The 18,116-nt window shown below is 37.3% G+C and overlaps 1 protein-coding gene across 1 annotated transcript in view; it reads left to right on the top strand.

The window, feature by feature from the left end:
* The window catches only part of RALYL (RALY RNA binding protein like), a 195,693-nt gene that overhangs the window by 144,204 nt on the left and 33,373 nt on the right, over positions 1-18,116 (top strand). The window contains exon 3 of the mRNA XM_075705072.1: positions 11,317-11,349. Within this exon, the coding sequence (XP_075561187.1) occupies positions 11,317-11,349 (33 nt within the window). The remainder of the gene's footprint in view (positions 1-11,316; positions 11,350-18,116) is intronic.

The raw sequence follows: 18,116 nt of genomic DNA on the forward strand, positions 1-18,116 counted from the left end.
AAAGTGCTTTCTTTTTACAGAAATGTATCTTCTGGATGCCTTTGATTACCTTCCTTCATGAAATAAGCCATTTTATTTCAGTGCAATGCAATGAATCTAAGATGAGTGTTCCTGTACAGCTCTTCTGCTGACAAAAGATCTAGCTTCCATATAACAATATTTCTAGGCATGTTTAAATGGAGATAATTTTAAGTCCAGTAGAATATTATTTACATTCATTTCATCAAAGAATGTTCTCAGTGATCATATTTGAAGCAGTCATTACTGTACAGAAAAAATTATCATTTAGTCTGAAATTCTCACTTAAAATTCACAACAAACAGTGCAAATTTTGCTTGTGTCAAGAACTTAAGTAGCATTCTCAGTTATATTAAAAATGTTAAAAGGCACAGATACAAAGCTATAGCAGATCCAGTGATTCAGTTTGGTCTAAATTTTTGTTTATTTTCTTTCCAGAGAAAAGCTCCATGTCACATAGCTAATATCATAAGAATAAGAAAAAAATGTCTACTGATGGAAGGCAACACATGCAGTTCTGCATTTCTGAATTATGTCAGTGTAACTGCAATCAATTTGGTCCCATAGATGCTTAAAGAACAAATCCATGTGCTCAGAGGGGTTGGGAGAGCCAGCCAAGGACATAAGTTTGCCCTTTCAAATGATCCAGAGCATGAATGTGCAGCACCTGATAAGTTTGGAGAAGGGAAAATGGTGGGAGGTCTCAGGTCCTTAGTAACACCCAGAAAACCTTTGTTTGTGGAGACAAATCACGGACAGAGAAAAAGTTCAAAAGACCAAAATATATCAAATACCCTTGTCATCTTGATTTGTTCATTCAGTCATATTATTCCTAATCTGTGTGGTAACTCCAATAACAACTAGGACAACAAAAATGTCTTTTTTCTTTTTTTAAAAAATCTTCCCCTTCACTATTTTAAAATACTGCTAACTCCTTTTTAGAATCTATCTCTACTGACTAGGTCAGATATTCCTTCTCAGATTATCAGTATATCCTACACCTTACATTTTTCTCATGTTTGTTTGCATTCACCTTCACCAGAGTTTTTAAACTCTGGTCTTGACTTAGATCCATTTTGAAGTATGTCCTGCATAGACTGAAAGACTAGCATTTGTCTTTCTTCCCATCTCCCCTCAAGTTATGCTTTAGAATTCCACAGTCTTTTCTCAGTTTATTTTTTTTTCTTTGTTAAGAGGAAGCCAGTGACACCAGTCTGCAGAGGAGCTGCATCCCTTTTCCTAGCTAGGTACTTTTCCTCTTGCAGAAGATGATATATGGTATCACATGACTGATGATGTTTTCTTCCACAAAAGCCCAGACACCATAATCACACTCAAGCTCAGAGATTAGCAAGTTTGGAGAAGAAAAGCCTGTTCTCCTATTATTGCTTTTTTTTTTTTTCCCCTGGCATTTAATCTTCTTTCTTACTTTTTTTCATCTCCTGTGAAACCTGAAGCAGTATACTATAGCTAAAGTAAATAACTGTAAAACCATCTTATTTTTTTCATGTTTTTTAATCTCTGTTTATACCACAGTGGAACAGAAAACATATTCACAACGTTCTGATGGCACTGAAACTATTATGACTCATTTCTTATCCAAGAATTTGTGCTGCTAATACAAATGAAAAATCTTTGGCTTATAATTCAGAAAGTAAATTCCTAAAAGATCCAGAGCACCAATGGTTTTGCCTACTGGCAAACAGAAATAGTACTTTTACTCATTCATTCAGTTTAAATCTTGACAGTCTAAGCATTATTCCTGTCAGCTATTACATGTGATATTTCAACCCCTTATTACTGCACGGCTTCTTACATTTGATTTAAGAAATAATCAGAATTTGGATTCAGTGTGTTCTAGCAGAAAGACAATGTCTTCTGTAGATACTCGCTGTGCTTCTGTTAGCTTAAAAAGGATAGCACCTGCAACATAGTAAAAAAGTCAGAAACTGATGCTATGGTCATTTTTTCCACATTTGAGTTTTAGTGAAGCAGGCTTCATAGAAACAGTATCCAGTTTTGCAACCACTGTTGTTTGGTAACTGTCATTAATTTTATAGAGGTCTTAAAAGTAAGGGCATAGGGTTCATGACACAGAACAGAGAAGGACCTGTCCTAACATGGCAAATGAACAGCAGGATTCTTCATTTTCAGGAATTTAGTAAACCCTTAATTGCAGCAGTAATCAGAGATGCAGGGGAAGGCTGTGCCTCAGAGCACCACTTTGTGGGCTTATAATTAGGCATTGGTTCTCACATAATGTAACACCTCTAATTGTATAGAAGGCTGTAATTCAGTCTGGGAGCTGCTGATGTACTGCAAGGGCACAGTTTAGGTGGCTTACAAACAGCAATAGAAATATGATGCTGGTTTATAGATTTAGTATTTTGTGAATAAATAAGGAAGGCTGTATAAGTGAAAGTCTGCAACTTGTTATATATTTTAAAGTCTTATGAATAATATTTAAAAAAGAGATTTAAAGTATACTTAGTTTAAGATAAAATGGATTGTTAAGTAAGATTACAAATAGCACAGAAGGCTATGCTGTGTGCAGCACAGAGGAACAATAGCAACATATTAATATGCCGTGAATTATTAAGAAAGAAAATACCCCACAAGTTTATTTCTTGGTGAATTCTGCTGGTCTTGGAGTTACTGTCTGAAAATATGTTATCCAGCCTGCCAGGACTGATACTTAGATAGTGCTGTTGGTGCGTAATGACAAATGTAATTTTATGTTTTAAAGAATAGGTTACAAATTGCATGTCTTTTTGGCAGATTATGTTGCTGGTATTCCCAGAACTTCTGGCAAAAGCACTGGCTATTTTACTGAAAAGTTAAAAATGTATTCATAAATGTGTGTGAATTTATTATGAGTCCTAAGGAACGAGCAATTTATAATATATGTTGACATAAAAATATATGTTGTATTTTTCAGTGTTGCAAGAATGAGATTATTCTAGGAAACAGCATGAAAACATGAATCGTACATTGTCAGAGCAGCACCCCTCCTGTAACTACTTTTAAGTGTTAGTAGTGTCATTGAGGGAAAAGGAGATTAAGCCTCTACCCTTGGGATCCTCAAAGGCAATGCCTGCATTAACCTTCATCTCTTTGTGACTACAAATAGCCATGCAGTAAAGCAGTATTGATTGTGTGCATTAGATCAGTCAACACTGTTTTGTTCAGCCCACTCTGATGAACTCATTCCAGATGTTTTTGAACCAGTACTTATTGACCTGAATGTTCTTACTCTGATTTAGAGCAGAAGAGGGTCAGGTGACATCAGCTTCATGCAAAGAATGATTAAAGCTGTCAGAAAGAGAACTTTAAAGTAGACAGCTAAGTACACCATTATATTTTTTTCAAAATTCTTTCTTTTGTTGGGACCATAGATTTTTTGCAAAATTTAGCAACTCTTAGCATATCACAGGAAAAGGCAAATTAAAATTGACAGGAGTGGTGTGGAGTTACTGTCATTCTCCATAGTTTGTTTCCTTTGCTTACTTGAACAAAGGTACCAAATTGCAATTGCATATTTTCAGATTGGGAAGGGGATCAGAGTTAGGAGTGTTCTCACCTGAAGGAAAATGAGTTCTTATTCTTGATTCTTGCAAGAATCTCCCTTTGAATCTGAGCATTCATTTCTTCATGACTGGAAACATCAGACAGATGGGGTGTACAGATTAAATTCAGTTTAGGTTCCTTATCACTCCATTTGGCTTCAGGAGACTTCTCTTGGGTGGTGTGGGAAGAAACTGTAGTCCATAACTATCTAAGAAGGTGTTCATATGTAGAGTCTGAACTAATGTCTCTCCAAGTCACAACTTAGTTTTTCTCAGACACACTTACCAATATTTATCTCAGCTATGAGAATCCATGCCACTGTTCATGTTGTCTTTGCAATTTATGGATTCATAGAGGAAAATACAGTAAAATCAAGTACAAATTACAATCAGCTACTGAAAGTGTATTAGATGGATATGATACTATTTTTTAGTCCTAGCTCTCTGAAAATATTATGTTATTATACAGTCTTCAAATGACTTAGAGCTTTTGTGTTTTCTTCTCTTCTTGCTGCCTAAAATTTAGGCCACACATTAATGAGGAGTATTGGAAACTACTTCCTTTAGTGTTCTTTCCCATGCCTCCCTTTCCTACCACAGCCCCAAAACCCTTCCATCCCATGAGTTATAACAGTAGTGCACTCAGTATCCAGCATGACAAAGTACATTTTTAGTGCTATATCAAAACCAACTTTTGCATATGCCAATTTATGTTTCATCCTAGTCTCTTGCCATTGTGAAAATTAGCACAGGGAAGAGCCATTCTCTTTAAAGCACTTCCTCCCTGTATTGAAAGCTACCTTTTATTCAGTTTTTGAACTGTCAGATTTTAGAGATAATTCTGGACAGATTATTCAGTCACGCTCTTCTAACTGATGGCTAAAGATTATCTGTCCTGTTAATTCATGTGGAAATGAATCCTAGGGGCCCCTGAAACTTGTACTTATGTCAAGAACTTTATGTTTACATATTATGTAACAAGATTCAGATTTTGCTAGGAAACTAGCTAAATTTGGTCATATGTTACGTACATCTGTAACAAACCTATTTTACAGAGTAAGGCAGAAGAAATTAAAAGGGACAAGCCTTGCTTTATCTTGGGCTGACTTAAAAAAACCCATAATATTGCACCTGGTTTTCAGTGAACAGTGCCAGTGTGCTAGGTTAGACAGCTTGACATCAAGTACTGCAGACAGTATCCTATGATAAATGTTCCCTGAAAACTTTTTCATGAACAGAGTACACTGGCACTATCCTATCATGGGCTTAGGCACTAAGTAGAACTAACTAAATAAAATGTACTTCATCAATAGTTATTTTTGCAGTGTTTTTTATAAATAACATGAATAATTTAAAAATCCCCTTTGATATTTTTGCACACGCCTTTTGCTGTCCGGACATTAAAAAATGCTTAAAAATCATATGATATATATACACTGAGCCAAATATTCTATTCCTTTCACTTCAAAACTTTGAAAAGGATAAAGGCAGCTCCATCTTGCATCATATTTAATGTAGAGTAACTGCATTAGTGCACACCAAACCCTAGAGTAAGCACAAGCACTCAAAGACAGAAAATGTTCCAACCATACTGTCTCATGGGAACCAACAATAATTTCAGTTTTCTGTATCACGAGAAATTAGGTGATGTAAGATCCACATCACCAACAGATATACTGGAGAATTAACTTCTTTAGGATACAAATTTTTCTTCATGCGTCTGGGGAAAACCTGGTGCTTCAAGAAGTGGTCTAAGTTATTCTCAATGTTAAATAATCAACCTTGCCAGAAATCATATGATATTAGAAAAAAATGGGTCTTTTTTGTCAAACAGAATGCATATGTTGCAATACTTTCATAAAGGACTAAATATATATTATATATATTAAGAATTGTATATAGATCTGCATATAGAGACTCTGGTAGCCAAAGAGATAAACTTCTTTAAGTAAACCTCTGTTTATCCCTAGAGTGCTTACTAGTGTAGTAGCTTACTTATTGAATAAATTCTTCAGTAATTAGTAAAATTTAGTTTTAGTAAACTTAAATATTCCAGTTGTGAACTTCAATCAAATTTGGATTAACTAAGATCTAGGAGTAGAAGAGATGAAGCATGTGCTGGTTGAAGGACACTGCTCATTGCCACTGCAATGATTCAGAGGAGCTAAAGAACAAAAATCCAGAACAAAGGAAAACCTGAGTATTTCTGTGTGAGTTGCAATGCCAGTTTTTACTGTAACATGCAACATACTGTGTTATGGCATCAACTTGTGTTCCTCATATAATAGCTGTGCCTCAAACAAGATGTTGGGACACGTCAGTAATTAATGTAGGCTGAAACAGAAGTTAACCTGAAACATCCTTGGAACAGATATTGGAAAGCACCTGTGTGATTTAGGACCTGCTTGGCAGGCAGTGATTAGCTCCCAAACACTAAAGACTTCTTTCAAAATGGGAATTAGATGGAACAAGCAAGGGATTGCACAGCAAAAATTATTTCTCAGGAGTGAAGTATCAATAGCTTACAGGATGCTTATTTAGACTGGTAGCCTTTGTACTTGGCTCCTCCTGTGACATCTGGTGTTTGTCCCAGACTTTCATATTCTGTGACTCCAGTGAGCTGTTGCAGACAGAGGTCCGTATACGCAGAAATTTTAGACTTCTTGTCATGGAGCAGAAAGGTTCTAAATGACAGAACCTTTAGCTCTTAGATCGATAGATCAATAGCAGGAATCCCCAGAGCTGGAAGCATCAGCTCCAGCTGACATTTTCAAGGTAGAATTTCCTATTTCACAGAGGATACACGGAGGACTTAATAACCTCTACTTGATATGGCATTTCCGTCACTCTAAAGCTCCTTCTCCTCTTTTAAATTCTTAATTGCTCTCCTTTTGATTGTCTCCATCTACCCCCATCCTGTATAAAATCCCTCCTTCCCTCCTTGTGATTTATAATGGTTCCTGTGACTTAAAGTAATTTCAGTCCAATTTTTCCAGACATCAGTAACTGTTGTCAGATAGAATTAGGGAAGAAGCTCATTCTGTCTTCTCAAACTTCCATAAATATCATTATAAACATTGGCAAGTTTTTTAAGAAGCACTGTCATATTCTGGAATAAATAAATGTTAGACCAGCTGTATAAAAGACCTAATTTGTCAGAAGTGTTTCAGAAGCAGAGGGTGTGGAGGAATAATTTACAGCTTTATGTCAACTTTTAAAATTGTTCTTAATAAATTTAGTAAGTTCCACTTCCAACTGGTGGTTGACATTGCAATTGATGAATCTGGTTAGAAAAATAACACAACTGTATTATTTTCATGACTATTGTGTAATATCAATACTGTATTAATATGAAAATATAAGAGTGCCCTGGGAAGTTCTTTTCTGCAGAGCTAAATGCTTATGTTATTTATTGAAACATAAAAATTCTAGTACAAAATAAAATACATCCCTTCAACTAAGGACAGAAACTAGAGTAGTGCAAATTCAAAATGTCATCTCTCAGTGCAAACTTATTCCTTTGACATGATACCTGACTTCCTGGATAGAAGAAGAGAGAGGTGATAGGTAAGACACAGCCTGATTTTTAAAGTTATTGAGATTGCCTTATAGAAGAGTCTCATATTCAAGCTCAAAAATATGATCTGATTACCTTAAGGGTAACATTTTGGCTTAATGGCTTGAATGAAAAGCTTGAATCCTCTGGATTCCTATTAGAGGTATTAACTCCTCCAGTCCCCCTGAAAACTGCAGTCACTATTCATGGGTTTTACAGTCAAACAAGAAAATGTGTGACATCAGCAATACACTCAGGTTATCCTCCTTGGAAATTCTGATTTGAAGATTGTAACCCAAAATGGAGATCTGTCTAAAAAAGTTTTGGTTCCTGACCATCACTTGCCCTGATTCAGGGTAGACAGTTATATTAAAAAGTCAGAATAAGAACTCTAACAAATGCCTTAAATTCCACATGCTTTTCTTACTTGCTCCTTAGAGATGAAATTATATGATCACCACAAGGAATAATATATTGATTCATAATGAATTACCTTGGAGAATGCTTGGCTAAAATCCATTTGCTTGTGTACAGTGCTGATATTGTTCGAAAAGTTATCCACTTTGTCCTGAAAATAGGTTTTGGGAAGGAGATGCGAGGATTCTTTAACAAGAAATTTTATTGATGTTTGTATCTCAGGTCAGGCCTCAGATATAAAAAGCCACCTTGCCTGTAATCTTAATAGGACAATGATGCAAGAAAAGTGGAGTTTACTTTGGGATCTTCCTGTCCAAAATGATTTGTTTACAAGTCAAAGAGGAATTCACATGCCCTTAGTCACGTCACGTTTCCTTGTACGTTTGCATGCAAACCTTGAAAAATTTGTCCATCTACATGTTCTGTCCATGTTGAAGATGGGATTTAGATAATTGGCATTAATATAAGCAAGCTTAGCAGCAAAGAAAATCATGAAATACACAAGAAAATCATGAAATACACAACCATGTTCATCAGATCTTGTAAAATGACTCTCCAAGACAGGTTGCAAGAGATAAAATACCAAATGGGAAATTTCTAGGGTCCTTATTTTAAACACAGAGTGTGACAGTACTGTAGCATATCAAAGGGTATAAATTGATTGCCTATGCCTATTTGGTTTACAGTGACTGATTTTAATTGAACAATCTTTTTTCCTCCTGCAAAAATGTATCCATTATATGTAGGTAAGAAAGTCAGACCTTTCAGAAAATCTTAGCTCAGAATCAAAGGGAAACAACCTCAGTCTGCCATGTCCCAGTCATGCTACCAAATAGCCTGCCTTCCTCTTATTCAAACTGATACATCGCCTTGACAAACTGAAATTTTCTGATGGGAAAACCATTTCAGGAAAGAAAGAGAAAAATCCTGATCACTCTAGCTTCATTACCATTCCTACATAATTAAAAGATGATTCCCTTTGTTTATTGTCCAACCTAGCATTTCTTGCACACTCAATACATTTTTGCAAGACAGAAAATTTCTGTTTTAACATTATATCTGAAGGTGTATGACAGCCCTTCTCACAGCTTATCAGGATTACACTTTTTCAGATATCATATTCAATTATATGAGGTTTCCTCAAAACTCTGGAGAATTTGGTGTACTGCAGGCTAGGAAAGAAAGGTAAAAAATCTATAATATATATTGATAAATGTCACTAGTAAAGGTAATACAGGATGTTATTTTACATGGTGTTGCAGTTTTAAAACCTTTATATTAATTTGCCATATACTGAAATACCAATTTAAATAAAAGGCCAACAGATAATTGTATTCCTTTACTATGAGGAACGCTTGAACTAATTTAAAATAATGCAGAAAATTATCTAAAACCATTTAGTCAAATATACTATGAATTTCAAATAGATTTTTAATTGCAGTATTTTGTCCACAGGGCATTCTTTCACACACTTTTTGTTTGCAAGTAAAATCCACCAGAATATCCTCCATCAGGATAGTGCCAGGTCTCTCTTCATTACAAAATTCCTGTATTATGAAATATGTAAATATGTTCTGAGGCTTTAATTTTTTGCTTGTTTTTCTTATAGTTAGTCTCTTGAGCCAAACACTGGGTACTTCCCAGGTCTGGCTCATCTCATTAAGCAGAAAAACAGGAAACAAAACCATAACACTCTGGGGCTTTTCCTCATGCACCAGAGAGAAGTGGTGCAGATGTTTTCCTGTACCAGTGTGACCCACAGCAGGACAAGCTGGTCTGTGAAGCCGGCGCGGTGGCTGCACAAAGCCTGCGGGAGAAGGATGCAACCCCGCACAAGAAGGGCCCCATCACCTTATAGCGCTCTGGTAGTACTGCCTAAGCAAAGATGATGCCAAGCTAAGCATTTTCTAGGTCCTGTGAGGGTTTTGGTGTGTGGCATGTCAGTCTGGGCGGGAAAACATTCGTGACAGCACTGGGACTGCCCTGGAGAAGCGTCCCCCCCACCCGTGGGGATACTCACCTTTGGGCTTCCACTGTGCTTCCAGGCACACGCAAGTCCATTTGTGATCCCCTCTTCTACTCTTTTACCTCTGTGTGGATCACATTCTCAGATAGAAATGGAAAGGTGAGGTATAACCATGAGGACAACAGAAAAGTTTTGGATACATTTTGGCCTTTCCTCAAGCCTTATGAAAGTTGTTCTTACCACTGCTGGAAATCTAACCCCAGGAAATTGGGTTTAAAGTACATCGGAAGACAACATTGTAAAGGAAGACAGGCTCCTAAGTTATTTCTACTAAAGGTTCTGGAAAAGAAGAAGTAAATGCTTTGCAAAAAGATGACATGCAGTATTTTTTAATTAAAGACAAAGTCATATAAGCCATCTAAAGCACAGTGCAAGGTCACCTTTTGTAAATACCCTTCTGGATAGATGGCAATTACTGAAGTGGTCTATTGGTTTGTGAGCTTTTTGGAAAAAAAGCTTTGCTAAATGAATAATAACTGCAAATGTACTTGCTGGTTTTTCTACAAAGATGACCTGCAGGAAATGTTCATTCTAAAAACATTGAAAAATCATTTACAGTCCTTTTATTTACATTGAGCCCTGTTTGCAGTTCTATTTCAGACATTTTGTTGTGGGACCGAACTGGTTTCAGATGGGAGGGGTCATCACAAATGAAATGTTCTGTTCCAGATATGACATACTTCATTTTGTTAGAAACATTTTTTTAAAAGGCTACAGGTACCTAGGTTCTTTTATTTGCTGTTCTTCCTAACACAGTACTCTCAGTGAAAATTAGCACAGTAGAGAACTTTTGCATCATTTGCATGTCATGTAACCTCTCAAAATAATTGAGTTCGAAATTTGTTTTAAATATCATGTTTATAAAGGACGCTAAAGTCACATGCTAATGGTCCTAACAGGCAGCTGATATTAGTAAACTCATTGCAGCCAGGACACACTACAAAATTAAGGGCAGCCAGTTGCAGGTACAGGAGCAGAAATACAGTTCAATAATGCAGATGAGGGTTTTTAGATCTATTGTGGTTGGCTGGAAACTGCTAGTAGAAGAGGCTCCTGCCAGTGTGGAAGTGGTGCAGCTCCTCACAGACAGAAGTAACAGCAGGGATTTGGACAACAATACTTTTAACAACTGGTTTTAGAACTGGGCATGATTCGGGGTCTGCCAAACTAGTGGCATCCAGCTCCAGCGCAAGGCTGATTGTGGCAGATGTGCCAGAAGTTCTCGTGACGAATAAGTGACCATGTCATATGAACAGAGGATGTTGGAAAGCAAACAAAATGGGTGTGGAAGCCCTCAAATCAGAAAAGTTCTTACACCTATACTAAATTTTATGTTTAAAGTTAAAAAAAAAAAAAAAAGATTCGCTATCTTCCCTAAATCACGCCCATGAAGAAAAACACATTTTGCACAAAAAATGAAAAAAAAGGACAAAGTATTACTTATCCTCTCTATCCTTTCCATGTAAATACCTACACAAGTCATCTGAATCTGTGAAGGGCCTAGACATGCTGCTTTGTAAATATTTGATTTCTAAATCAAAATGCAGTTAGGTAAATGGGATTTTTTTCAAGTTAAGCTAGCATAATGGATCAGGCTCTTCTGTTGTTGTTAAATTGTGCATTGGTCACCAAGTAAATTTGATACTGAGCGTGCTGTTTTAAATTCATTGTATAAATGTTCTGAAACAAAATAAATGTATATATATTTAAAACTTCTGTTATTTACTTGGCAGGCTTGAATCAAAGGAGCCTTTCCTGTCCGTTGGGTAAGTAGGAATATGTACATTTCCATGGATATTTATATATTCAATTACCATACAATATAATTTATGAGATTATGTTAAGCATAACCATACTGTTTCAACATTATGGTTATTTACTAAACCTAAGCTTAGAAAAAGTAGTTACTAGTCAATAAAGTCAGCAGTTGTGGATAGCTCCTTTCTTAAAAAAATACCAAGTATGCTTTCCCTCTATTGAGTAACCAAAAATTATACTAAAAGACATGTAGGAGTTAAATGTTGCATTGAAAGGTAGCTGGTTTATTATTTTGTTTTCACTGATCTTTCAGTCAGAAACCGTTTCAAGTATTGTCTATACCACTTGTCTAAGCCCCTGAACAAATAATTGATAGTTTCTTTTAAAATAAAAATTTGTGATACTTCAATAACAGAAATAAAATCAAATTCATAAAATAGAAAAATATCACATTTTTAGCCTAATTATAGTCACTACACTGATTTGCATATTACAGCTATTGTCTTCATAGTCTCATAGCCACTTAAACAGTTATATGGTCTATATATTAAAATTATTAACTCATCTTTCTAAAAACTTATTTTTAAATGTGACATAATCTGAAAAAAATTACCTTTCTTTTATAAAATGTAAACCTTTATATATATTAAAGGTAAGTACCTGTATTTTACTTTTGAGTCTGAAGTTCACTTTTCATGCACTGTTTTCCTTTTAGCTTCTTTCTTTAAAACTTTCCTCTTTCCTAACATTCTCACTCCCTGTTTTTCTTCAGAACTGTATATTCTTTATGTCTCTTCATTCTCATTTTTCTTTGTTCACAACACCATGCTTCATGCTCCCAAGAACATAAACTGCAGACAAAAGATCCCATGCAAAATATCCATTTAAGGGTTAATTCTACCATGTAATTATCAGTAGCTTCCAAATTGTTGTTTTAACTGCAGATCAAAAAACTACTTCAAGTTCTGAAGTGCAAATTGATGTTAGCAAACAAAGGAAGTGTGTTAGTTACAAACAGAGAAACTCAACAAATCAGCATAAGCAGGACTGAGATATGTCTCCATTTCTAGAGCATAAAGTAACTTTGGTTTCTTTGAGTACATTTTGAATTAATTGCTTGCCATTTCTACTTTCTACCAACTCAAAAGTATTGAAAAATAAGTTAAATGTTGGTCAAATTGGAGGCGGGGTCAGGGGGGGGGCGTGTTCTTGGTTTGCTTTGAAATGTCCAAATTCATTATTGAATTCAGTCACTTCTGTTATTACCTTTCATTACTCCCTTTTGCAATTTGTCCTATTGAGTTAGTTTTTTGAGGCCCCCACTCTCGTAATGAAGTGATTACCTGAAAATCTCAACTTTAAGATTGAAAAAGGAGTTGCATGCCATTGTGGCTGAGGAGCAAACTTGAAAGCATAAAAATCCAAGAAGCAAATAAAAGACAGTGCTAGCAATTATATTGATAGTAATTGCCACAAAATAATAAATCCTAGTTTTGTAGTTCTTGTCATGATCTTAAGAACTGTGCTGGCAATTTTAGGATATTTGGGGATCTCTACCTAGGAGGAAGTGTTATGTTTATATTTTGGGTTTGGGTTTGTTTCCAGATGAGCAGATTGGTGGCCTCTGTGTAAATCCACATTAGCTCCACATAGCTATTGTACGTGATTTTGTCGCTAAACTGGATTCCTCTTGGGAAGTCTAATCTGAACAAATAGACTTAGCCTCTTCCCAGAACTTCCCAGAAGTTTGCCTGCAATGTATTTTAATTATTTTTTGCAAGTTCTTAATGATAAGGATAGAAAATATAAAAATTAGTCCCCACTTCTACTTTTGACTTTTACTGCTGTATTTCCTCCACCCCAAAGGAGGGCTTCAGGCAGAGGTTAGAGCACCATGCTCTGAGGAGGGGCCCAAGCCAACATCCACATCCTTGGTACTAAGTCAGAGGTGCTCCTCCTAGTCCCACAGTGATTGGGTTCATTTGTTCAGAGGATGAGCTCTTGTGCCACGACCTGTATCTAAGGTTTTAACCGAGACTGACAGCTGCAACAACCAGGCTTTTGAAGTACAGTAAATGTTTGCAGAAGAAATGCTGACTCAGCCTCAATTATGGGTGCCCTTAATACCTCTTGCAGCCAGAGTTGGTCAAAACACCAATCTAAATTGCTTTATGTTGCCTACAGATTACTTGGTCCTGCACACCAGCCTTTCAGTCACCTAACTTCTGCAATAAAGATCTGTTTCCACATTTTCATTATACTGCCTGTAGGGGCTAATTATGCTTTTTCATTTTGCTGTGCCTAAGCTAATGACTTCTTGGTGCTTTTCCATTGTTAATTCTTTTGGTGGGGGAAGGGAACATGAAGTGTGGCAGCCTAAGAACTCAAGACTGCCACAGCTTGTTGAGCTCTGCATGTATGGGCAGGGCTGCAGCCTTCCTGTGAAAGATCCTGCAAAGGAAAAATGGTTCTTAAAATGGTGCATTGTTTCCCCTCTCTCAGAAAGCAGCCAGCTACAGAGACAAGCAGACCCCACTTCTTGCTGTTGTAGTTTGTGTCTCCAATGCAAGAAGAGAACAGCTCCTGTACTCCTTTGGTGAAGGAAACTCCATTTATCCCTCTTTCTGTGCAAAGTGCATAGCAAAGAAGAAAAATCCATGCTTTACTCCCTGTGCAAGGCAGGGGCATAATTTGGCACTGAAGTAACCATAACCTCTTTAATGCAAGTCTCTAATGGTAGTGATCAGGAGCAAAAATTCATCAAGTATGTGATCTATTCAGATAAGAGTATCTGAATTCAATGTTATGATCCTGGGCTAGAATACAAAGTTGAATTTGAGATACTTGTTGTCTTCCTTTGTCTCTTAGAGGTGAAAATGACACCGCTTCCCACAGCATTCTCCTGGAGAAACTGGCTGCTCATGGCTTGGATGAGCATACTCTTCACTGGGTGAAAAACTGGCTGGATGGTCGAGCCCAGAGAGTTGTGGTGAATGGAGTTAAATCCAGTTGTCAGCCACTCACAAGTGGTGTTCCCCAGGGCTCTGTTTTGGGGTCAGTTCTGTTTAATATCTTTATCAATGATATGGATGAGGGGATCGAGTGCACCCTCAGTAAGATTGCAGGCAGCACCAAGATGGGTGGGAGTGTTGATCTGCTTGAGGGTAGGAAGGCTCTACAGAGGGGTCTGGACAGGCTGGATCAATGGGCTGAGGCCAATTGTATGGGATTCAACAAGGCCAAGTGCTGGGTCCTGCACTTGGGTCACAAAAACCCCATGCAACACTACAGGCTTGGGGAAGAGTGGCTGGAAAAGCTGCCTGACAGAAAAGGACCTGGGGGTGTTGGTCAACAGCTGGCTGAACATGAGCCAGCAGTGTGCCCAGGTGGCCAAGAAGGTCAACAGCATCCTGCCTTGTATCAGGAATAGTGTGGCCAGCAGGAGCAGGGAAGTGATTTTGTCCTCCTGTCCCCCCCTCCCCACCACTGGTGAGGCCACGCCTCAAATACCTTGTTCATTTTTGGGCCCCTCACTCCAAGAAAGACATTGAGTTGCTGGAGCATGTCCAAAGAAGGGCAACGAAGCTTGGGGGTCTGGAGAACAAGTCTTATGAAGAGTGACTGAGGGAACTGAGGTTGTTTCACCTGGAGAAAAGAAGACTCAGGGGAGACCTTATCACTTTCTACAACTCTACAACTACCTGAAAGGAGGTTGTAATGAGGTGCAGGTTAGTCTCTTCTCCCAAGTAACAAGCAATAGGACAAGAGGAAATGGCCTCATGTTGCTCCAGGGGAGGTTTAGATTGGATATTAGGAAAAATTTCTTCACTCAAAGGGTTGTCAAGCATTGGAACAGGCTGCCCATGGAAGTGGTTGAGTCCCCATCCCTAGAGGTATTTAAGAGATATGTAGACGTGGTGCTTAGGGACATGGTTTAGTGGTGGACTTGGCAGTGTTAGGTTAACGGTTGGACTTGATGAAGGTCTTTTCCAACCTAAACAATTCTATGATGCTATGATTCTATGAAAATAAAATCCTTATGGAAGGCTGAAACATCTCTTGACAGTGCTGAACACTGAGTGTTAGTCTGTAGGGGCACAGGATGCTTCTCCCCACAGATGTTATTTCCACACTTCTGGGGTTTTGTGTCCATATTCAACCTGGGCAAGACAGTGAGTTGTCTGGACTTTCTTTCCTCTTCATGTCATGTAGCGTTCATGTTCATGTTAGAATAAAAAAGAAGTCATGCAAATAGCCAGAGTGCCTGGAAGACTTTATCATCAGAGGCAACAGTTCTGGTAAAACTCCACCAAAGTGAAGACTACTGACAATGCATCAAATTAACTTCATGCAGAAGTCTTTGAAAGATTCAGAGCTAGAAAGACCAGGCAGGTCAAGAGGTACAAAAAACTGGGTACTGCAAAATGGACAACCTAAGAGCCATCTCATATTAAATTCATCCCATTTTGTGGCAAAGGATGTATAATATTTTTTAAAAAATGCTTACAATGCCAACAACTTTTAATCATCCACATTTGCTCTCCATATTTGGCCCCTTGGTCTTAATAATAATGATGCACAATTATCCCCTCAACCAAACTGGTATCATTGTCTCTAGATGATTAGATTGATAATCCGGTTACTAACCATTCACCCAGATATTTCATGGCAGCTGATCCATGGTAACTATTCTGCATGTAAAAGTTTAGCCCTTGATAAATTCCAGATAATACTGCATGCAGATTTGTAATTGGTCATCAGTCTGAGCCCTAAAATTCAAAACTCATTTTGTAAGACACAGCCATTGCAACATCTCTTTAAAACTATTTTTTAAAAATTTAAATTTTTTTTTAAATATTTGTCTTCTTTGCTAGGTGTCATTTAATAATATGGCCCATATTGCTGAAGTCAGAAGACACAGGGAAAGAGAATAAGAAACAGAGACGATTTTTTCTGAGGCTAGTGAGAACTTAGATTTCTCTACTGCCAGCTGCAGTGAATGGGATTACTTCTGGATAAGCAGGCAATAGCTCTTCATTGAGATGGTCTTTGAAAATGCATGCGTTTTATACATCTGGTTGTCAGCTGAGATTCAATCTCTCTTTCTTTTGTGTAGATGTTAAAAAAAAATACAATACAAACTGCTGACTTTTTCACTCTTTTTTTCAAGATTGATTGCTATAAGCAGTATAAATTTAGGTGGAAAGCCCAGAGAGAGACATAGGTGAAATGAATGCATTGTATGCATTTATTACATGATGAATATTTGTCTGTCGTGGGAGAAAGAAGAGTTATACAAGTAAAATTGGTACTAATTGCTGCATTTTTTAGAGATCTGTATGAACTACTACTTTCCTCACTGAAGTCCTGTTTCTAGAAAATATATGACAATAAAAAATACTGAAAAGCCATGTTTTTCCAAATCACAGCTTAATACAGTACCTTTTGAAACATAGGTACTTATTTCTAGAAGAGATGGAGGAATTTTGGTGGGCTCAGCTTTAGGAAATGCTTCCAAAACACAAAATGTAAAATTCCTTAATTTTCTTCTAGCAGAATTGTTCTGAGAAACATCTAACAACTGGAATTTGTCACCCATATTTCTTCCTCTTGCTTGGTAGTGTTTCCTTTCCCATAAGGCCATTTTGCAGAAGATCTGTAGGAAATCCTGCACTCAAATACCAGTTTGAGGGATCCCATTCTGAAGTAGTGAGATAGTTAAGAGAAAAGCCTAGTCTTTGCAGGCTCTGTTAGGATAATATTCAGTCCACTTCCAAAATATGCAGGTTCTTTCAATTCACAGCCAGGTTTTGTGTGTGGTTTTTTTTACAGACAATAGTTTATAAGGCACAAAACAGAATGTAGGCACATGTCATCTTCTGTACAAGAAATACCATAACACTTGTCCCCCATCCTGATTATATATCCTGATAGCAGCAGTGGAAAGAGCAGACACTATTCCTACTGTTCCCATCCAGCTTTTGAAGAGAGACAACTAAGAAAATTATTTTCCTTCAGCAGAGGAAAAATATAAAAAGGAGATACTGGATGCATTTTCCACTGCTAATGTGAAACCAATAAAACTACCAAGCTGAACATAATCTTGTAACTCTCATTCACATTCAGGCCAGGTATTCAGGAGCTGTGTTTTCATGAAAAGCATGAGAGGACTGAACACATCTGACAATTATTTAAACTCATTGTTTAGAGACAGGCAGTAACTCCTTATGCTGAAAACCACACGGGCTCTGTGACTTAGATAGGCAGCAGCAGGTCTGTGTTTGCAGAGAATACCCTCTAAACCAACAAACTCTTTATGTGTGAGGTTTAGCCTGGAGGCCAGAAGCAGAAGTCAGGGGACTGTAAGGACTCTGTGCATGGTAAGGCTGCCAGAGTAGCCCCCAGAGAGACAGGAGGCATTTGGGGAATCATAGCACATATGGAAAGCTGGGGATCTTCATGCGGAAGATGCTGAGAATCTATACTAATTTCAAGCAGTATTACTGATACGCTTCTCTTCCAACAATTTACCAAAATGCACCAGGATTAAGCTTTTCTATAATTGCCTGCTTTCCATTATTACAGAACACTGAAACAGTGGATGATATCACTGTTTTATAAATTTATAAAAAAGTTTTTTGCTTGAAGATATCTCTGAAGAGATTACAAAACCACAGTAATAATGATGTTGGTCCGTTGCTGTTACTGCATTTGTCAATGTCTTTGTGTCATTACTCAGTGTTTAAAGATCACAGATCATGTATTTATCTACTCA

This window comes from Pelecanus crispus, chromosome 2 (assembly GCF_030463565.1).
Source record: "Pelecanus crispus isolate bPelCri1 chromosome 2, bPelCri1.pri, whole genome shotgun sequence".
Taxonomy (NCBI): domain Eukaryota; kingdom Metazoa; phylum Chordata; class Aves; order Pelecaniformes; family Pelecanidae; genus Pelecanus; species Pelecanus crispus.